The sequence below is a fragment of the Protomyctophum bolini genome (genome assembly GCF_963924005.1).
Source record: "Protomyctophum bolini genome assembly, chromosome: 15".
Lineage (NCBI taxonomy): Eukaryota > Metazoa > Chordata > Actinopteri > Myctophiformes > Myctophidae > Protomyctophum > Protomyctophum bolini.
In genome coordinates, this window is record NC_137876.1 from 27,795,736 (window position 1) to 27,819,162 (window position 23,427).

The following is a 23,427-nucleotide window of genomic DNA, read 5'->3' on the forward strand; positions in this document are numbered from 1 at the left end:
CAGATGAAGAGCATTGGCTCGAAACGTCGTCAATAAATATACCTTTTGGAGCATATGAGTGTGCGGGTTCCCTTCTCTTTTCCTAAACTTTGGGTAACCAAATAAAATGCCAGATGTACATGGCACAGAATAGATCAGCGCCTCATCGTGCTGCCAGCATTTCTAGTGTAGCGTAAATACACCACCATTTCAAACATGAAAAACTATGCTATGATTGTCTGTTCTGTCCCACTGCTGTACTTGTGTGTTGCTCTGGATAAGTACTTCAGTGCATCAAAGAAAACATTCACTTGTATTTCTGGCGGTGTGACAAGTTGTAAGCTTATATGTTCAATACACAACGTGGAGCCAACTATACAGTAAATCAGGCATTAGGTTGCCTGCCCTCAGTGCAGCATTGTTGTGTTTTTGCCCGAGGCAATTTGTGACACCTGCCAACTAGCTGACATTCTGCTCTAAATATTTAGGGGGTGTTTGTGTGTGTGTGTGCGTGCATGTGTGTGTGTGTGTGTGCGCGACCCGCTTGTTTGTCAACCTATAGGGTGGATGTGTGGATGTGAACCGAAGTCTTGCATAATACTATTCCCAACAGCGGTTTTATAGAGCTAACATTTTGAATCAAGCTAAAACATGTCGGCTAGTCTGTCCGGTTTCTCCTCATGGTTTATAGAGTCAGTCTGTGATCCTAATCTGAGATGTTCTTCATGGCATGGAGGCAAACAGTTTTGGCATCGTAACATCTAAAAAGGAACGCATAATGTATACACAATGATACCACATGACCCCCAATGAAAATATATCTCTGTTCAAAGACTTAAAAGTTAAAACTAGGTGTACCTAGCCATTTCACAGAAAGCATGTTTGTTCTTTTTTATATTCTGTCCACTTTTTCTTTTCCTGGCAGTTTGACAGTTATCATATTTACACAAGAATGAAGAAATATGCAGGCCTACTTTGAAACAAGAATTGCATTGTTGTATGACAATAAACTTGAACTTCTCCCTTCATTGTGTTTCCCTGTAGGTACGGGCTGGAGTGCCTGTTCCGATTTTACAGCTATGGTTTGGAGAAGAGGTTCAGGATAGATCTGTTTAAGGACTTTCAGGAAGAGACCCTCAGAGACTATGAGAGAGGTAACCAGATCTTACATGTAATGTTCTGCTAACCAAGTTTAACATGTACAGTAGGAGCCAAAATGGGCTAACCAATTTGTACCTACTATTATTTTAACAAGGATGCACATGGTTTAACGAGAATGTAATGTCATCATAACTACTACTTAGAGTAAACCAGTTCTACATGTCATACCAAATGCTAGTTGAACTTGACTTGGATAGGAAACTTATAATTTACCAGTTAACTATTTTACCAGGTAACTGTGTTTGCAGCATTGAGACCAATCATATTTTTCCAATCTTTGTTAGAGAAGGAAATCATACCAGTCACCACCCAAATTACCAGCTTCCAGATCCAGACCCAGGTGGTCAACCAGTTTCACTATGTCAGCTAGTCATTTGTCAAGTTAGTTTTTAGCCTGCTAAGTCTTGATAAAATTCATATTCGCCAAATACCCCCAGGTGTATAGTCCATTTGTCACTGCCAAGTGCACTGCCAACCCATACTATTGGTCTTGGGGAGGATGTAGACAATTCAAAATGAAAGTCTGCACACTGTGTCTTAAAGCAGTGGTTTTTAACCAGTGGTTCCAGTTGGTCCCCAGCTAAATGATGGAGAGTTCGTAACCAAATGGACCCTTATAGATCTTTAAAATCTTCATTTTACACTCAAAAGTTACATTATTGTTAAACATCTGCATTACTTATGCTTTACAAAAAGTCTACACAATTAGAGAAAGTAGAAGATGGTACCACATCAATAACAACAAAATCTTGTCCAACATGTCTTGGGTCTGAGGCTAAATCTCAACAAATGGTGGTCCATGGGTCAAATGCCAAATAAATAATGGACCTTGATATGAAAAAGATATGAAAACCGCTACCCAGCCAGAGCTTTATTTGTTAACATTTCGACTAAAAAGTCTTCTTCAGAATGAAGCATGGAAAAATCAACACTCCTTATACTGTAGTAACAGGATCAACTACATGTCTCTTCCTTTTATACAATCGCAATTGTTGGAGTGACCAGCCACCGTGGAGGAATTAAACTTAAAAAGGTTCAGCCTTAAAAAGGAAGAAACATAGCTCTATCCCTTCCTCTTCTGTGTCACAACCTCTGGGTCAGTTAAATGTTCACCACTACTTTGCTATGCAGGGACTACCAAGGGATCTTTGGCTATTTATATATTTGTACTACCTCTTTATGCTGCAAATCCCACTTGACTCAACACAGTGCACCAGTATTGTTAGTAGTACTTCTCAGTATTTTACCCACCTAGAAGGCTCACTTGCCAGAAGCTGATCCCTGGTAAGTGAATGGCCGCTTGCTATAAAGGAATAGATTAAAATCAGTTTCCCAATGGTCTCAGCCTCAGTTGTTGTGACTCACTGAAGCAGAATGCTTGACCAAGGGATTCTTTGCCATTACATTCCAGCTGAGTTGATTTGGGTTCAGTAGAAACTTGCTTTCACATCATACCGGAATTGGCGTCCTTGAAGTATGTTTATCACCAAGGCAATTTGTCCGTTTCAAAGTCTGACTGTGTCTGTGTGCGTGTACTGTATTTAAGTGTTGTATGTTAATAAAGAAAATCTCATAATGGATTTCATCACGTCTGTTTAAAGAAAATCTCATAATGGATTTCATCATGTCTGTTTAGCTGCCTGCTGTTTTGAGTGAAATCAAACGTGGGAGCAAACAAGCTAACATGCTTAAAATCATTTTTATTCAATGCAATATAGTCAATGGCCTCAAGGTGCACTAGAGAAGAAAGCTAGCCTTTTAGAATGAATAAAGGTTGGTCTGAAGCATGTTGTTGGGGGAGGGGGGAGGCTTTACTTTATATTATGATGACTCATATCTTATATAGTAACTGAAAATGACACACATGGCATAGAAGAAATTTATTGTATGACACTGTTGAGCATGAAGTGTTAACAGCAATCATTTTGAAGTTGCTTTTTTTTCTCAAAGAGTTTTTGTTTTGTTTTCACACTTTCCAGGCCAGCTGTATGGTCTGGAAAAGTTCTGGGCCTTCCTGAAGTACTCCAAGGTAAAAAACCAGCCCATTGACCCAAAGCTCCAGGAACACCTTGGGAAGTTTAAGAATCTAGAGGACTTCAGAGTGGAGGTGAGTAATCTACTGTACCTATAAACAAGGGTCTGTCTGTCTGTCTGTAGACATGTCGCTGCTCCTCACTGGCTGCACCAATGACTCAATTTCCACACATGCATTGACCATTACATTATGTAGGGTGTAACAAGGACCCCCTTCAATAATATGATATATTAAATCATATTACCCACACATAAGTTAGTGTTCATATAATTGGGTAAGGACTAGTTTGATGTATTTTAGAGATAAATGTTATTGGCGTCATTTTGGTCTGGCAGGGTATCATAGCAACTTATTATGCTAGGCTAGTGGTCAAAAATACCTATAGAGAGCATCTACTTGTTAATGACCAGGATTCACATTTAAACGCCAGGGAAGTCGAACAGTACACCTGTTAAAGGAGAACTGACACGCCCCTCGGGAGCTAATAACTGCTATCAAACAATGCTATCATGATTCTGACGTCAGACTGGCGAAAGCTTTCCCCAACGACTTCTATGCGGGCTCGCCGGGCTTGGTGGCCGTGGTAGCATAGCAACTTATGCTACTATTTTGGTGTCACATTTAGCTTGAATACTGGGTGAAAGTCTCATTCAAAAAATTAATTTTTCGCAACATTGTTCAGGTGAACTGTGTGTTTATGCTTGTTCATTGTAATAATCAATATCGCTATGATTATTTTATTTATCGCCGCGTCGCTCCGCATGACAACATACAGTCTAGCCCGTCTCAGATGCAGGCTGCACACACACGGACGGACGGACGGACGTATAGTCTCTGGTCAGGTCCCCGCATTGAACTGGGCATGTGTGTACGCACACACACACACGGCTATAGTGCATGACAGCGGGGAAGAGAGCTACAGACGCCCGAGGCAGATTCCGTGCCATTGCGTGTGTGTGTGTGTGTGTGTGTGTGTGTGTGTGTGTGCGTACACACATGCCCAGTTCAATGCGGGGACCTGACCAGAGACTATCCGTCCGTCCGTGTGTGTGCAGCCTGCATCTGAGATGGGCTAGACTGTATGTTGTCATGCGGAGCGACGCGGCGATAAATAAAATAATCATAGCGATATTGATTATTACAATGAACAAGCATAAACACACAGTTCACCTGAACAATGTTGCGAAAAATTAATTTTTTGAATGAGACTTTCACCCAGTATTCAAGCTAAATGTGACACCAAAATAGTAGCATAAGTTGCTATGCTGTGTGTGTACACACATGCCCAGTCCCCCGTAGAGGCTCATGATCTCGTCCGCAAGACTATGCCTCGGCATAGCGATATTTATTATTACAATGAATACAAACATAAACACACTATAGTTCACTTGAACAATGTTGTGGTAACTAACTACGGTATTACAGAGTGAGATCGAGGGTGTACATGTCAGCCTGCGGCTGAGAGGGGAAAAGAACAGTAGTCGCGCTGCTCTCACAGCGGCCAGACAACAGCAGACCGTCCGTAGTCGCGACTGTCGCGCTGCGGGGCTGAGAGGTCTCAGAGCGGGCAGACAGGGGTGTTGGCGACCGGGGGAACATGGGACTCCAGTCCAAAATTTGCGCTTGTGCTGCAGTTCCCCTAAAAAAACCCACGCCAACCTCAATTGCATTCAAACTAAGCATTTCTGGCGAAAAAATATTTTTTTTCAATTACATTTATAGCCAATATGACGCTAAATGTACCGTCAAAAACGCTAGCCTGACCTATAGCCACTTGTTGCTAGCGCCGTAGCCCCGTTTCAAACTGTTTCAAACTGTTTTCAGTCAGACCACGTGATGTGCTGTACCACCCATATTAATTTCGGGGCATGTCAGCGGACCTTTAAGTGAGGGTGAAATCATAAAATCTGGGACAAATGTTTTGCTTTTTCAGCCTCTGCTCCCCTGTCCTCCTTTGTGGGAGTGCATCCATGAAACCATGTGATCTTCACCGCATAATCTTCACCTTCACCGCTATATATATATATATATATAATAAATAATTAAATAGTAATTGAAAAAACACGCCCCCTCACATCATACATAAATAAATAAATAATACATAAATAATAATACCGTAATAATAAACACACCCACCTCACTTATTAGAAGGACAATATCAGTCACCAGAACCAGGAACGTGTGTTTTTTTTTTTTTTAAACATATGTTTATTAATTTTCTTTATATTACAGAAGTATTTTCAACAATTGACATATATTTTCCCCCCCCACATCCCTCTGGCAGCACAAATACAAACAAAATCTTAAAACGAAATGAATTGACAATAATAAATACAAAACAAAAATAAATAAATAATGACAAAACAAAAAATAAAACGAAAATAAAACACATTACATACAGTTAAACAGATTCACAATGTCCATCACAGTTCCCTACCCCCACCCCCCAGGAACGTGTGTTTTGGTTAAAAACATTTATTGGAAGGGTCTGTGTCTGATGAATATCTAAATACTCTTACTGAATCAAGCAATTTAAAAATTGTCGTGTGCACACAACACAATCAGCAATTCAGCCTACTGTGAGGATAATAGAGCGACCTTTTAAGCGTACGAAGCCAACTCGAGTTGTGACAAATCATGAACACAATCATGAAACACAATATTTTGGACCAAACAAATAATTACAAAGAAGAAAAACAACAAAGAAAAGTGTTGTAAGCTGCCGTTTTGTAATTGTAATTCTTCGTTTGGCCCAAAATTTTGTGTTTATTGTCATGATTTGTCACGACAAGAGTTGGCTTTGTCCGCGGCGTAAACGTCTTTAAATAAATACTTTCTGAAAAGTCAAAATAGGAGATGAGTTACTGTAAGAAGGAAAGGTGGCGTTTGCATAGTGCATGACGTGTTTGATCCTCTCTGGCGATGACTGCTCTGTAGACTGTTACTGATGGATCTATGTGTCTCCAGCCCCCCATGGGTGAGGAGGGTGGCAGGAGAAGACACCACTCCAACTCGGCTGGCGACGAAGGGAGACGTAGACGACAACACTCGAACCCTACCACTAAACCAACGCAGGTGTCCACCAACAAATCCTCCTCCGCCACTAGTACCACCAGTCAACCTTCTACTGCCCCGCCCTCCAGTGCCACTACCACCACCACCACACAAGCCCAGAACACACCCAAAGAAAACACTCAGAAAGCTGCTGCTCCCGCCCAGGGAAAGAAAGCTGAGGCCGGAACTGGTAATGCCAAAAAGGAAAGTTGTACGCCAAATAAATGAACGTCCCTCCCTCCCTCTCCTCCCATCTTGCCAACCTTCTGGAAGAAGTAGAGAGATAAAAGATAAGAGTGAGAAAGAAGCACTCAGTCAGCTGCAGAGTTATGAGCTTCAAGAACAGTATTTTCAGTGGCATGCAGTCTAGTTATGAAAAGACTGCTTCAGGATGAATCTTAACTTTAATCTCATTGGATTTCATTGAGTGAGTTTTATTTTATTAAAGCAAGCATAGACACAGGCGGGCTTGAATGAAGTTATCATTGTGCTCGACAGCTCTTAAAATGTTTACAAAAAAAAAGAAGATATATATATATATATATATACTCCCGGCTGGGTCATCCTGAGTGAGGGGTATGATGTTGAGAGACCCGAAACCCTGTTGACCTCAGGATACATCACTGAGGATACGTCCCAGGTGCATCCATGCGATGTTTTTTAGTTATATATATATAGATATATATATAGATATAAAAATGCATTCCCTGCATTTCACCTTTATTTTCTCTGATGCCATACATTTCAACAAGTGTCAAGACCTTGTTGACATTCGGATCTGTACATGGCGCTCTGCAGCTCAACGTGTTGGAATGGTGCAGGGTATCCTGATTGGCCAAGATTAAGAAATGGATATAGAGTATTTGTTTAGTGCCTTTGATTTGAGCCACGACGACGAATGACGTTGCTGACAAAATTGTTCCATTCTGACAGTGTTTCTCCCGTCTTAATTGTTATTGGGAGTTTGAAGGTTATTGTAACTGACACTGCTTGCAGCATTGCTCTCTTATTAGTGAGGCACATAGATGCCTTTCCAGAGCTGTTTTTTCTATTTTGTTTGTTCTCACAATGACAATCAACTAAACAGCTGCAGTCATAGGCAATTGAAAGACTTGACTCTTAGCTGCTCCTCAAAGATAACAGATTTGTTATTTTTCATTGTGACCATCAATGCATCATAATTAACTTGAAAAGGTATGTAAAGTTTGTTTTTAATTAAACACCCAGCGAGTTGAGGGATAGTATTGACAAACATAATTTGAAATGGTCATCTTTCTGGGAAGCTTTAGTTAACGTCCAGTTTTAAATCCGGAAGTAGTATAATTTATTGTGTTTTTTTATTTTATTGGATTGATGATGGTATAGTTTTAGGTAATCATTTGAGTTTTTATGCCTTTTTATGATTTAATGAAAAGGAAATATTTCAAGTGAAATGGGTGTGAGGCTGTGAGCTAGCAAAATCAAGTATATTTTTAGCTTTATGTGTACTTCATATCTTATGTTTGAGATTTGGTGCTTGTTAGCACTTTAATTGGCTATTTGACCTGCCTTCATGACCGGATATACAAAAAAAATTAGCTTTGGACTTAAAAATAAATGTACATACTATATAAAAAATAATAACAATAATTTGCTATTCATCTTTTATTTGTCATTGAATTTAAAACTTGATGTGTTTTATTGGTAGTGTGGTTTTTGAGTGTGCTTTAGAATGAAGCTATGCATGTTATTGCCAGAGTTTCATGTCCTGAATTGTAAAATGCTAAAAAAATAAATATATAAAGTAACAAATTATTGTGTAAAACTTGACTTATGTGATCTTTACCAACCAGTTGATTAAGCCCTCTTTCTTTCATTGCATATTCCCATCTTATTTTCTTGCCGTTCACTTGCAAGTCTCCTCTTGCACTGCTCAGCCTGATCAGCAGGTCGAGTCTGAAAAGTTGATTTCAAAAGGAAAACCGATGGGTGGGTGCGGGATGGCTGAGATAAGCTGTAGCCACATCTACCAGAGAGCCGCGGACGTTTTCACTGTCGGCCAGCTTCTTTTCCGTTTTTTTAGACAGCTGGTGGATGGAAATTAAGCTCCACCCACGCGGCTGACTGCTGCGGTGGAGAGCGTTTCCGGGAATCTGGCCGTCGCGGCAGTCAGCCATGGGGGTGGAGCTTAATTTCCATTTACCAGCTGTCTAAAAAAACGGAAAAGAAGCTGGCCGACAGAAAACGTCAGCGGGTCTCTGGTAGATGTGGCTACAGCTATAGAGTATGCACATTGCACATGCATGATTTTCCCATCAGGACACGCCCCCCTCATCTAGACTGAGTGGCAAAACATTGAGCAGCATGGAGTGTTGGAGTTTGGAAGCGCTCGTTGGAAATCACTCAACCGTCCTACGTACCACCATGTCACATAATGCAGGAGCCGTCCTACGTACCACCATGTCACATAATGCAGGAGGCAGCAAAATGTTGTGTTATTGAAAACAAGCACTTCCAAACTCTGACACTTAGGGTGCTTTCGGAAATGCGCACCGGGAATGTGGTCAGATTGTTGAGTGTGGTGGGTGGTGACGTCACAGAGTGCGTTCAGTGTGCCTTATTTACGAACGACCACAGCTGTGACGCATTCACACCGGACAACCCCAGCTTCAGGGTAGGGTCGCTCAGTGCGGGCACTCGGCACACCCGGTTTGCACTGGATTTTCGAACAACAACGCACCGAGTGCACTGAATAAACGAACGACAAGAGAGCACATCAGTGCGTTCAGGGCGCATTTCCGAACGCACCCTTAGAAAAATAATCAAATGCAGGGCATTTCTTGACAGAAAATAGCTCATAACGTTTCTATGGTGGATTTTTATGAAACAAAAACGTTGCGGATAGTGTTGGTGAGTTTAACATTGTTTAATGCAATCAGACAGGACTTTTCTGTTTGGATGAATGGGCTGTCAAGGCCAGAAAGTAGTTTTTGCCACTCGGTGGGCGTTCCCGCATAACTTCCAGGTATGATGATGTCACGCGCATACCCTCTATAACACAAGAAGCCAAAACGCCGGCCTAAAATATACATTTAATTTAGTGTAAATTGTGGATTTCATCAGAATAATTGGTGCACACAATACCTGGAACTTATATAGCGCCTCTCAAATTCTAAATCGTTTTACGTGTGTGGTGTGGAGAGAAAATAACTTTTATTAGGAAAGAAAAGCAAACTCATAATGCATGTGGGGTTGTTGCGTATACATCATATCTCCTCTGATATTTTTAGTTTATACCAGTCGGGAAAAGACTAATTGCTGGGACAGTCAGTGTGTTGACATTTATAAAACTAAAAGATCAAACGACATACAGTGACACAGGTCTAAATAAATGCCTGTTGTATAATCTAGAGTTGCTGCCAAAAAAAATTGTACAGTCTGTTCGACTTCAGCAAAGAACTACGGGTCCCTGGCAATGGGATGAGAAGTTATTGACGCGGCCCTATCAGAATAGGGTGTTACATCGCCACCGGCAACCTACCGAATTGTGTGACTTTTGACATTTCGCTGCAATGTTAATACACATACACATCTAATCTACGACCACCTGAAAGGGTTTGCTTTATCATTGTGGGGGTTGTAAATTGTAACAACAGGTAGTTCAGATATGATTATGCATTTAAGTGATCAATTTAGCAAATAATTGCCGAAACTGAAACAAACGGCGACCTCTTGCGTCCCGGAATTCGATAGGCCACTACTTCCGTGTAAGTTTATCAAAAGCTAGTAGGCGTTTTTTGTTGTTTTTTTGGCCGGGGGTGGGTACGGGTAGGTAGGCTCTCTACCGTGCAGTATGGCGGACGATGGAGACAGTTCTAGTGGACCAGTTGACACAAGTAGTGGCGGGCAGGGGACAACAGATGAGTCGGACGGGCTCGGCATAGGCGGGATGTTACTCAATATCAGTATTTTAGTTGTTGTTGTAGCGGTTTGCTATGTGGCGTACCGGCGGCTGGGGAAACGGCTCGGTCTTGTTGGTGTGGACGCGGCGCAGGGGAGCGAGGCCTCCACACTTCCCAAGATGAGGAGACGTGATTTCAGTTTGGAGCAGCTCAATGAATATGATGGACTCCAAAACCCCCGGATCTTAATGGCAGTCAACATGAAAGTGTTCGACGTTACTTCAGGCAAAAAGTTTTACGGGCGAGGTAAGTTTGGAGACCAGTGAAAGAAGAAAGTGGCAGATCGCAGGCGAAGAGCTAGCTAGCTAACAGACAGACCCAGTGTTGGGTAAGTTAGCTCTTCTGTCCCGGACAAGATTTGAGCGCAAACCGTTAGCATTAGCTTAGCTTGTGTCAGCTACTAGTGGCTTTGTCTGTTTTGATGAACTTGAATGGGATGGTGGCTAACAGCTAGTGTAAGTACAACGGACACCACTGCATTGCTTGTCTAACATAGGCGACAAACAGCCTAACATTACATAGCTTTAGTTGTTCACTTAACTGCTAGAAGTGCAGTTGGCTTAAAAGTCGTCTTAATTCTGCATGCGAAAGCTAACGAGTGCAGCTAGCCAGAGCTAGCAATGTGTTTCGCGTCTCCACACACTGCTCTGTATGGCTGTCTAGACCAGCCTGTTGTTTACATCATGTCCGAATAGAAAACTTTGCAGAAAATGTTTAACTGCATTTTCGACGTTAGAATCGATGTGAGAATAATGCACTATGCAAGCATTTTGGTTGAGATCTTCCCACAACGAGTAAGAAAGACGTGACATGGAGTGAATAACGTTAGTCAGCAAATGCACTGACTGAGCTACTTTTATAGTCCAGCTGTTACCCAAGTGAGACCTTATTTGAAAGCGTGCTGTCATTAGTCTTCTAAAACGGCATGGCTCCCCTGTTAACAAAAACAAGTTTGCGAGTTGGCTGACCCGCCCATCAACTCGGACAGTCTATAATTATCATATTTGGCATAAAATACATTACTTTGGGTTTCCTGTTTCTAGCTCACTGACATGAAAGTCAGACTGTCCTAAATGTAGCTAAACCGAATTAACACGTGTTTTGGCATCAATAAGATAATAAACAGATCTAGCATCGAATGTTTTTTTAAATCTCTAAATGATTGCTCTTTTAGTGGAATGTGCAAGCCAAGAGCAAATCTAATCTGGCAAGGTTTAGCGATGTGATAAGACTGCTTTGCTTAATGGATTCTTTAAAACCATGTGGAATACCCTGGGGCAAACTGGAGGGTCCACACAGTTCCATGTTTGAGTCAGATGATGTGGTATATTAAGGATAAGTGACTCCATGAAACAAACTTCAGATCAACCATGGTAGAACTAGGGAAGTAACCCACGTTTTCTGTCCACTGGCCACAGTGGCTGGTTGCTCCAACACATGTTCACTAGTCAGCTAGCTATATGGCCAGTGCATAGGGAGGAGTTTAACTCAGAACAGGTTATTCTGGTTGCCATTTTTCCGCCTACCAGTAGGCTGCTAGGCTACATTCTCCAGCCTCATTGTGGAGACATATATAGATATAACATTAAATAAACACTGTATGGTTTGGGTGTCGGATGACAAAATAACATAACCTTGATCCACAACAGTAATGGGTCTGCCCTGTCAGTTTTTATTATTATATTATATTATTATTATTATTATTATTATGCTTCCATTGTAGCCTTAGTTGTAGCCTTGCAGTGCGTTGACTGTCCGCGATATCAAATAATTAAATACACGCTGTATGGTTTCTTTGATTTGGGTGTCAGCTGACAAAATATAACCTTCAGCAACATTCCCAAACACATGTATGCTCTGCTCTCTACCTGTCCTCAAACGAGCATGACAGTGTAATCAAAATGATAATGGTCAGATCGCACACAGACAGATTATGTATTTACTGCGGAGAGAAAACATGTTTGACTGATCACTCATTTTTCCCCTCTCCCTGGTTCCATAAAGATATGTCCACATGTCTTCTTGTCAAGTAAGATGTAAACATTGAGAACTGTTTTGACGTGAGGGGAGGGGAGGTGGCTATCAGATCAGAACACCCGAACAATTTTGCGAATAATAATAATACCACCATCGATCCAGAGCCATAGAGTAGAAGAGTTGTGACATGTCAAAGATAGTAGAGATGGAAGATGGTGTACTGCAGTGACAGTGTACACACCAGTGTAAACTTACGAACTACAGACTGGCATCCTACTAGCCTACATGTAGGCTACAAGATGGCACCCAAATAAGCCAAAATCCTACCGAACGCGTCACTATGCTCCCCCTATAGAGTTCTGGAATACGGCTGCCATATGGACTAATTAAAAAAGCTTCACTATCAATACTGTGAGGCTGAATATAGAGGGTATGCGTGTGACATCATCATCAAACCAGGAAGTTATGCAGGAATGCCTGAGTGGCAAAAAACTACTTCCTGGCCTCGACAGCCCATACATCCACACAGAAAAGTCCTATCTGATTGCATTACACAACATTAAACAATGTTAAACTCACTTTGCCTGTTGCTTTGCCACTCGATTTGCCATTCACTTTAAGCATGTGCATACCCTCTATTGGTGCTTTCACAAAAACATATACACACACACACACACACACTGAGATTTTTGTTAAAATAACTAAGTAATGTCTATATAATTAAGTAGGTAAAGGCAATTAAAAGGACAATCACTTTTGACACTTTACAGTAAACCAGCCTTTAACTACAACACTTGGCCTATGCAGGACCGTATCTATGTTTTCCGGTCTTATGTTACCCGTTTACAACCCGCTTACCCGGCCTAACCCCTTTGGTAAGTCCAGGAACATAGAACCTGGAGAACATTGGGATGACCCCGCACATGCCATACTACAATATCCAAAATCAAGACAATAGTCTCTTTATCACAACATCGATATGTCTCTTATCATAACATTGATAATATTCGATATAATATTACCCAACCCTATTCCAGAATAGAATAAGGTTAAGTAAATTAGCAAAATAAAATAATGGTACAGAGGGGATTTGAATTTGTTTGAGAGCATTTTTAAATAAGGAGAGGGTGGGGGAAGCTTATTTGAGTTTTACTAGCTAACATCAATTTTACAATAGAACTGTAATGTAAAAGGATGGGTGGTTAATGTATGCCAAAGTGTCTGCTCAGTATCTTGGTTGACTTCTTTCTAACTATTGCTATATTGAAATAGAACACGCACTGCAGTTGGCTGTATACCAAAGTGGAATGAAATAGCAGCATAGATGTACTTATAAGCCAAAATTAAAATGTAATGATTTGACTGACATCTGGCTGGTGGTGATTTATTTCCTTTGGGGCAATGCTTGTCTGGCTCCAAGTTTACCATAGTGGAGCTAAATACTAATTCTCAAGTGTGTGCAGACACATTTCTATTGTTTTTTATTCTGCCACTGCCACTTGTCTTCTTTTAAATTTTATTGCAGACGGTCCATATGGGATATTTGCTGGTCGGGATGCATCGAGAGGCCTGGCAACTTTCTGCCTGGAAAAGGATGCTCTGAGGGACGAGTATGACGACTTGTCTGACCTCAATGCTGTACAAATGGAGAGCGTGAGAGAATGGGAGATGCAGTTCATGGGTATGATTATTTCTTACCACTTTTGGACCCTATGATGGATTAGGACTGCCCCGGTCACTGACCCAGTTTGTACACATACCAGATCCCACATAGGAACCTACTCATGACATCATGGCTTTAAATCCAGCTCATAACTGTGTTGCATGACACCTCTCGCTCTACAATTTTTGCCTTGAAAATAACTAATAAACATAATTGGAGATGATTTTTTTTATATACATTTGGATGCATGCCACATAATCACAACAGTTCAAATCTGTCGGCCCTGTATCACATGTTATACCCCACTTTCCAGCCACTGTCTGATTTGATAAGGACACATGCATAATTGGAAACATTTTTATTCTACCATTGGGACATACACTCTGCATCCATGGCAGTTTGTTTTAATGTTTCCCCAATATTGATTCATCTCACATTTCATAGACTCCATCTGCCATATTTATAAGCCAGCTGAGATTCTCTAACTGGCCTCTGCTATATACTCATTCCTTCCAAGAGCAGACAAGCTGCAAAACACAAGGAGATTCAAGGACATGTCTTTTTAAAACAGGGTTTTTCAGATAACTCAGGATTTAGAAGCCATTTGTAGAATCCTTTCTCAGGTCTAAATGGGATAAATTAAGTGCTATTGATGGATACGTTCACAATCGGTCTATATTCACACGTACAACTACTTTGAGTGGGTAGATTGCTCCCTATGTTCGGACAAAACAAAATGATTTAAATAATTGGTGCAACCTCAACTGCATCTAAAACAGGATCACAGAGGTGTAGGAAGTGGAACTGAAACCCATTGGACTGCTATTTAAAAAAAACACTTGCTGACACTTGCTGAAACCCTACAAGGCCAATGAAAGTGAAAGTGAAATAGCAATTCACAATCAGTGCAGAAGGTGTTAAAAGTGTTTGGTTGGTAAAAATAAGATTGAGAGTATTAAAGACAAAGACCTGTTGTACTTGCATAATGAGAAGTGTGTCATTATTGTTTTTAACTTAGTCTTTTGTTTTTGGAAGTACTGTATACTGGAAGTTACAATTTATTCCTAATTAATTTGCAATGTGCTTTAATGCATTTTCAAATGCTGAACTTCATTTTGGAATGAAACCGTTAAGCAACATCTCTACACGATGTTCTATTTTGTTGAAAATAATGTTATATAAAATGTTATATAAATGTTATATTAACATAATATCCTATAATGTACTTTACTTTCATATCAGTTTTTGTCCTACTTTGGCCCTTCGTATTAAATGTATTAAATAATAAATACCACATCTCATTTTTTGTCCTTCCAGAAAAATACGATTATGTCGGAAGGCTGCTGAAGCCTGGCGACGAGCCGTCAGAGTACACAGATGAGGAGGATGTTAAAGACCACCTAAAACACGACTGAAGCTGTTCCACCAACCAATGCGACCAAAGCCACAAACCCAAACAGCTGCAACAGACCGCCCCAGACTCCTCACCCCCTTCTTCTCTCTCCATCTCTCACTCTTTCTCTTTCTCTCTCCCTTCCTCTTCCTTTTTTCTGTCATTGTGCCACTCCCCTCCGCCCCTTACTTCCTGAATCTAACTGGTACTGTAGCTGTGCTGAAAGGAGTGGGGCTTGTGTCTGTCTAGCCCCTCTCCCCATTCCCAAAATGTCATCCTCCAAGACCACCACCAACAGAACAGAAACAAGATTGAGAAACTTTATGGAAGGTATTTTTTAACAATGGTAAGGAGTATGTTGGGAAGCAGACAAAAAAAAACTGAAAAATACATAGGGTGTGGGGGTAAATGTTAAATGCGTCCCTGTATGTGAATAATGAGCATCATGATCGGCAACTCCGCGTGCTGGGCAGCAGAGTTTGGTCTTGGCGGTTCGAAATCCCTGTCTAGTAAAAGATGTCAGTGCCGGGCTGAGAAACCAGCGGAGGTTGGTCTTGGTGGTTAGAAAATCAAGTGTGGTAAAAGATGTCACTGTCGGGCTGAGAAACCAGATTATTTCTACTTTTTGGTTTAGTCACCTTGCAAATGAACTGCTTTAGCTTTCAAAAGCTTATCAATCAATCATGTTTATTTGTTTTGGTTGGAAATTTGATTTTAAGTTTATTTTCTTCTCTGTTGAAAAGGGCAGTGTTGTGGCCTAACCAAAGCCAATGGGAGGGCTGTTGATTTTCCTGTTGTGTTCTGTAGTGTATGCACTACTAGTTCTTCTTGTTTGTCACCATGTGATTGTATTTGTTGAGTAGCATAGTGGGATGGAAGGGGTCATAGGATGGGTTGGGTTCAGGGGGGTTGTTCAAAGGTCCTTGCCATAAACGATATTTTGAATCACTTCAGACAGACGTGACGAATAGGTGATTGGGAATACAAAGGGAAGGGCAAAAGGCAGTCCTAATCAAATCGACTCCAATTGTTTACATGCCTATCAAGCCAGCTATAAGTCTGTAGAATCCCCCAGAAAATGGTCAAAGTATTAATTGTGCCTTATTTTGTTTGTTTTATATAGTCCTGACCAGTCTAAAAAAAAAAAAAGATAGCAGAAAATGTAACACCCTTGTCCTCAAACCGTTTGACATCAATGGTTTCCTTGACTAGGTCCTCCAGACGATTAATTGAAAAGGCATGCATTTGGTCAGTCCACTATGTGGTCCATCAGTCCACGCACTCTCAGACTCTAAAAGGTTTCCCCACGTCACAACTTTGTAAATAGACCGTATGACGTACTCAGTGTTACTGCCATATTTATGTAGTTGATGAACTCCATATAATATTGCTATGTTGTATTGGCCAAACAAAATACCCCATGGTTTATGTTGATTCAACTTCTTCTTTTTTTGTCCTTTTTGTTTGTTGAAGTTACTTTTAAACAACAAAAACGTAGGTGTGACTTTCATAAAGCAACATTGGAGAAAGTGCTGTGGGGTGGGGATTGAGGGATCTGTAGTTCTTTTCTCTTTTTTTTTTTTTTGGGAGACAAGTTGCTTATCTTGTAAATATATTATCTATCATTTTATTAAAGCATGTGCAACAAATGTGAGCTATGCCGAAGTCCCACCACGTTGTGTATTTAAATGTTGGGTGTGTGTCTGCGCGACAGAGACATGAAGGGATTTGTTCATGCATAATAAATTGATTTGGTTAATATTTGAAAGAGTTACGTGTTTTATTACCATTGTAGTAAGCATTGTTAAAGCATTGTCAGTGCAGAATAAAATGTGTTTCATATTTTTAAATATTAAACTAAAGCAAATAAATAAAATCTTTAACTGGTTTGACTGGAATGAGTGTTTAAGAACTGTTGGGAATGAATAATTAAAAGGTTGGAAACCTGTGAATTTGTAATTGTTTACCAAACAAATGAAATTAATGTAATCTATATTTTACTTTCGTTTGATAATTATAAATTAAAAAAATGTTTCCGGTGGCTATGGAACTTTCCCGTTCCACCCTGGATTTGGAAAATTGGAGGAAAATTTATTTTCACCTTCAGGTCAAAATATATGTCGCAAAATTCAGAAACAGGATTGTCTCAAAGGTCATGTCCAACCTAGACGGGTTCTAAATGTCTCAATGGAAGAGCACGGAAGATTGAATACAACCATCTCAATTGTATAGCCTACTGTATATTGTATTAACATACCGTACTTTATAATACAGATTGGACAAAACAATGTATTCACATTCCAAAAAATTGCATAATAGAGCTTTAATGATTCTTCTGGGTGCAAGTTAAGATGCTGCTTTTCTTACCCTCCCGGAACATTGTGGCAAATTTATGATAGCCTACTGTAGGCCTAGGCCTGCCCTACACTGTCCATTATATCCAGATTGAAATAATGCACATTCAAATTTGTGGCAAACCATTCAGTCTTAAAACATGCAGTTTATGTTGATACACAAATGTGTATCAACAAATGTTATGGGAGATTTAAGAATATTGTAGGCAGATTAACAAGCTCCTATGGCCAAATTTAAGAAAATATGGTCAAGCAAGCCACTGGGTAGCGTTGCAGGCTAAAAATATTTTGCACTGTCTAGGTCTAATGCCTTTTCTATTCAGTCATAGAATTCCTTCCATCATCTGTCCAGACTCCAGCCCCAATAGAATAAGCTCGCAGGCTAGAGACACACACTGCTCCACAACGCCCCTACTCTTGAGCAGGTTAAAACTAGAATTGCAAATGTAAAACGGTCTACTCTGTGTGGTGTGGTGTGGTGCCTTTGAAACTACCATAGTCGTCATTAATATTCCTTAACGGGTCGGGTCACCAAGAGAAAAGCGGCTTTAACTCCGCTCCAGTTCAGCTTGGCTATCACATCCTAACAGACAGATCAGAGAGCACTAGAGATCGCGGTGGTAATGGGATGGCCGACCATTTCATTGGGTTTGGATCGACAACAACTGTAGAGAACCGAGATCTTGCTTTGTAGGCTACTAAATTCTCCCAAAATAATTATCAAATCCCACTTCGAGTTGGACCTCAGCGGGGTGAGTGAATGCATGCATCCTTCCAATCAATATGCGCTATTTGGTCTGACATGAAATACGCTGAGTGAGATATAGCTGATGTCTGGTAAAGCAATGAAATGAACAACAAAATATGTTGAACGCATTCCTATAGCTGTAGTAGTAGTAGTTACTAGTAGTCTAGTCAGTCAATGATGTTAATTAAATTAAATTAAATTAAATTCAAATGAGCTTTATTTGCATGAGAATAAATAATTTATTGTCACAATACAATAAAAACAGTAAAAAATGGGGAAAGTATATACAGTTGGAGGGTAGGCTAGCATTTTGTAAACAGAGCTATGTCACATTGCATCGTTATGTACATGTCATCCACATTCCACACCTTGTCTGGCCGAGGTTAGATTTTTTTTATTTCCCTCCAGCAATGGCAGAGCAACTATCCCAGAGTGAACTGGACTATCCCTTCAAACTTTTGGAGTATTTCAATGGCTTCAGGGTTTCAAAGGTAGGCCTATATTATATTTGTATTTTGTTAAAATACACACATTTTGTAATGTTATCATGGAGCAGGCCAGGCAATATCAAAGAAACGTTTAACTACACAATAGTAATAGAATAAAATCACACCTGTGTGAAGTGAGGGGCGCTCTTTTATCATCATACATACATCATCTCATTCCGGCCAAAAAAAAGAAAACCTTAAAACTTAAAAGTCCATAGACTTGGCTGCATGATGTCACGACTCACAAGTGGGGGCCTGTTGGTTTTTGGGGGCTTGCTGATTTTTGAGGGAGCATGAATAAATAAGACTAACATTAAAAGTCCATAGACTTGGCTACCACATGACGTTATGTCTGAAAGCCAGACGTTGGAGGGTCTAACGCCTTTCAAAAATGTGAATTCTTTGGGAAATGTTGATATTTTGGAAAATTTGCCCAAAATAGGGACTTAAGGGTTAATGACTGTGCTTAACCATTCTCCTGCTAAAAATACCATGATGACACACGATCTCTTCCTCAACTTAACGGCATCCATGTGGTTTTATTTAACTTCATCATTTCCTCTCAGGTCATATTTACCGCCTGTGAGCTGGGAGTGTTTGATCTTCTGCTGCAATCCCAGAAGCCCCTGAGTGCAGAGCATGTCGCTGGGAAACTGGACACCAGCGTGGATGGTATTGAGAGACTGCTAGATGTTCTGGTGGGAATCGAGATCCTGCAGGTGGAAACAATGGAAGGGAAAGGTGCTGCACACCACACGTACCACAAAATAACTCTTGTTTTGCCAATCATGCACAGGAATAACGGGTGTTAGCTAGTTGCATCCCAAAAACCTTGTGTGTGCAATCTGCGTCTTACACAAGGTCTGCTCATGTGCTAATCTAAAATACTGTACAGTAATATTACTCTCTCACGTACTGTATTTTGTTGTAACAGCTTTCTATAGCAGTAGTGATGTGGCCAACCTCTACTTGGCTAAAGGCAGCGATAAGTCTCTCCATGACATGATCATATACCAGTCCCAAACCATCTACCCTCTCTGGAATAACATGGTTGATGCTGTCAGGTCAGTGGCTTCAAATGATTCAAATGATTCCTGTTCTTCAGTTCAAGCTGTGGTTGACTACAGTATCATATTACATTATGCAGGGAAGGGAAAAACCAGAATGAGAAGACGTTTGGCCTTCCAGCTCAAGATATATTTCAAGCTATTTACAGGTTACTTTTTTATTTGTTGTGTGTCATTATTATACATGTAACCAAATGTATGTGCCTGCTTAATCAGTGTAGTGTATTTAGCAAGTATAGAGTGATTTTGATTGTGAAACGTACTGCTGCTTTAGATCTGAAGAGGAGATGCTGAAATTTATGGGTTTGATGAATTCGTCGTGGGTTCTGGATGGACATGATATAGTGACAGCTTTCAACCTCTCCTGCTTCAAGACAATGATTGATCTGGGAGGTATGGTGATGATGACTTTTAGACTTAATCCAGTATATTTATGAACTTGTATCATTTATACATGAGTGTTTTTCTAAGAATGCATTATGCTTCACAATCCTACAGTTACTCACAATGCTAAAGGTTGTCCAGTACATCTACAATATTATACTGTTGGCAACTGAGAGGCTCCACAAGAATAATTGAGGGTTTAGGTGCCTTGCTCAAGTAATAGTAGTGAATAATAGTCAATCTCCGGCACACATTTTATCACCCCATCCAACAACATCAAATAGGTGACCCTCCAGTTAGATGCCTGCATCTGTTAACACTAAACTGCCATTCATTCACAAGACAAAATCAGGACAAGTAATGTGAATTTTCGGTTTATCTAGAATTAAATATACTGTACCTGGTCTATCACAACTTTTACCACATTGTTTACCTCAATGCAGCTTCTCTATCTGATGTGTATTGTCACTGTATGGAACATTTTTGTGTTTAGTGCATCCACTTAAACACAGATAATCATCATTATGCCATAAACTGTTGTCCTACTGATGCTCTCCTTCAAACAACCATGCACAGACAGAGGTGCATGATTGTGGTTCTGTCTTTTCCAGGTTGCTCTGGTGCTCTGGCTCGTGAATTAGCTAAAGCCTACCCCTCCTCCTCAGTAATAGTGTTTGACCTTCCCCAAGTAGTGGAAACAGCCCAGAAACATTTCTCTGAACAGGATGATGCAATAGTATTTCAATCCGGTGAGGCAATTTTAAAGACAGTTAAAATGTTTTTAGAAAAAGTAGATCTAATGCGTAATCACATGGTATCTGTGGTACTTGAGAAATCTCTAATTTACATTGTTTTGTTATTATGTAGGTGATTTCTTCAATGGGGAAATCCCATCTGCTGACCTGTACATTTTAGCAAGAATCATTCATGACTGGAATGAAGAGAAGTGTCTGAAACTGCTGAAGAAGATTTATGACAGTTGTCAACCAGGTATTATTATTATTATTATTATTGATAGCATTTATAGTACTTATATAGTTTGATCATGTTCATTAAATATAATAATAATTTAAAATCTTCCTGTTTATATTTCCCCTCCCTAGGTGGCGGGGTTCTGCTGGTAGAGGCCATGTTGTTTGAGAACAGACAAGGTCCTGTCATGGCTCAGATCTTCTCACTCAACATGCTGGTTCAGACTGAGGGCAGAGAACACCCACCTTCCCAGTACTCCAGCATGCTCTCCCAGTCAGGCTTCCACAACATACAAGTCTGTAGAACAGGGAAGTCCTATGATGCCATTCTTGCCATCAAATGAGCCTGGGCCCTGGGAGTCAAATATGAAGGTTTAGATTCTAAACCTTCATATTCTAAACTTGAGAAGGAGTAGACTAGTAGAGGACATTGAAGGAAATTCACTTTGATTAGTTTGGAGTTTAAATTCCTGACAGTGTGTTGTGATGTTGTGATGTACACCATGTGGTTTGCATGTGATGTGAACTCCTTTTTGTGCTTGCATCAGAACTCTAGCTGTTGCCCGGGTGTGAATCTGTGATAAAAGAACAAAAATGGTCTGATCACCATATGAATATGGTTTACTCAGGTTCAGACTCTGTTGATGCATTTACTGCATAAAATAGGGTCTGGACATATCACAGTCTTGCTCTAAACACATATCTAATAGTAGTTCTGTATAGTCAGGCTTTTCTTTTCCTGTTTTCCCATGGTCAAGAATGTAGTGGCACAAGATGGCATTCCTGCTAGTGCTAAGGGGTAGTAGATTTTAGCACTACATTGGCTTGTTTGACTATTGCATGTGTAATTATAGCGAGGTGTGCAAGATGGGTGACGGGCTAATTCCAAAACCGATTGAGTGATTATTAGTATTATTTTATAAAGTCATCTGTCCATTCCAATAGCATGCATGATGCATCCATCCAGTCACATTAGCCTATAATGCAATTTACTTATTTTGAATAGGCTACAGTGATTTTCCATCTCATTAAAATATCTTGTAAGACTGGTGTATATCAGAGCAATTTTGTTCCTACTACGCAAAACTTCACGAGAAAAGAAGGGGCGTTATTGGAGTTCTGTCTTGATTGTCAAATTGAAGGACAGTTGCATCACGCATATTTTGAAAATGGTCTGTTTGCGTTTGTGGTTTCGTGCTGCTCTGCTCATAATAGACAACACATGTCGCAACCTAGCAGTTGAGAACTTTTCTTCCCTTCTTTCTCTCCCGTTGCTTTTTTGTATCGTTAACGATTCATCATAAAGCAATGGTCTTCATGACTACTAGTCTATAATATATCTGTGCGAGAGGTTATGGTGCGCTCTAATGGCGAAAGGCGCTTACTACAGGTAAATCAACGATTGGTTCATTTGGTTGTGGCGAACGACTGACAGTACAGTGTGAGTGTCTGTACTCTGTAGGCAGCAAAGGAAGAGGGGAGTCATTTTTTACCTTGGGACAGTGGTTCTCTAAGGGGGTCCTTGGGACAGTGGTTCTCTGGGGGGGTCCTTGGGACAGTGGTTCTCTAAGGGGGGGGTCCTAGGGGCCTGGAACCCAGCTAATTGGGGTAATACAGCATCCATTTCTAGTAGGAATGCACGATGATTCGGTAGCATGATACCCAGCCATATCGGAAGAGTCTCGAAATAACACACATTATGTCTGTTTTCACCAGCAAAAAAAATAATTTTCAAATGAAAAATGTAAAAAGAAAAAGTCATGGATGAGTTGAATATGAATCAAGTGTCTATAGTACCTCTATAGTCTAGAACAAAAGCCAAATCTAATGTGATGTAAAATCTTTAAGTAAAAATAAACTCGACATTTTTCTACATGTAATGTGTGTACTCATCTCATTCAGTTATGAAAACAGATCTGGAAATCTGGAAAATGAAATAAATAAATCTGAATGAAGTTATCTTTAATTACATTATTATAAGTAATACTATTAGAGTTGTACTATTACTCGAACGAAAATAAAAGCTTGGGGGGGGGGGGGAGATGCAATGCAAATGAAAGACATATTGAATGAAATGAAAGACAATTTCCACACGTGGACAATAAATGAAACTAACTAACTAACTAACATATACTGTGTATCCCTATTCCCTGACTAATTTTATAGCTAAACGGACAGAATTCTATTTTATTTGAATGATGAAACCCAGCTG

The 23,427-nt window shown here is 40.2% G+C and overlaps 3 protein-coding genes across 8 annotated transcripts in view; all 3 read left to right on the forward strand.

Moving 5' to 3' along the window:
* larp1b (La ribonucleoprotein 1B) overlaps positions 1–8,020 on the forward strand; it is a 40,742-nt gene extending 32,722 nt beyond the window's left edge. For all 6 annotated transcript variants that reach the window (XM_080783056.1, XM_080783059.1, XM_080783060.1 and 3 more), the window contains 3 exons: positions 1,024–1,133; positions 3,120–3,247; positions 6,143–8,020. In XM_080783056.1, coding sequence (XP_080639182.1) covers positions 1,024–1,133; positions 3,120–3,247; positions 6,143–6,457 — 553 coding nt within the window. In that variant the 3' untranslated portion in view covers positions 6,458–8,020. The remainder of the gene's footprint in view (positions 1–1,023; positions 1,134–3,119; positions 3,248–6,142) is intronic.
* Positions 8,021–10,035: 2,015 nt separating this feature from the next.
* Positions 10,036–16,964, forward strand: pgrmc2 (progesterone receptor membrane component 2). Its single transcript, XM_080784076.1, has 3 exons — positions 10,036–10,416; positions 13,673–13,828; positions 15,128–16,964. Exons 1-3 carry the CDS (start codon positions 10,062–10,064, stop codon positions 15,223–15,225), a joined length of 609 nt encoding a protein of 202 aa, XP_080640202.1. The 5' UTR covers positions 10,036–10,061; the 3' UTR covers positions 15,226–16,964.
* Positions 16,965–17,994: 1,030 nt separating this feature from the next.
* Positions 17,995–23,156, forward strand: asmt2 (acetylserotonin O-methyltransferase 2). The gene is made up of 9 exons (XM_080783831.1): positions 17,995–18,309; positions 18,714–18,796; positions 19,360–19,534; positions 19,728–19,857; positions 19,941–20,009; positions 20,135–20,253; positions 20,856–20,993; positions 21,112–21,234; positions 21,348–23,156. Exons 2-9 carry the CDS (start codon positions 18,716–18,718, stop codon positions 21,557–21,559), a joined length of 1,047 nt encoding a protein of 348 aa, XP_080639957.1. The 5' UTR covers positions 17,995–18,309; positions 18,714–18,715; the 3' UTR covers positions 21,560–23,156.
* The last annotated feature ends 271 nt before the right edge of the window (positions 23,157–23,427 follow it).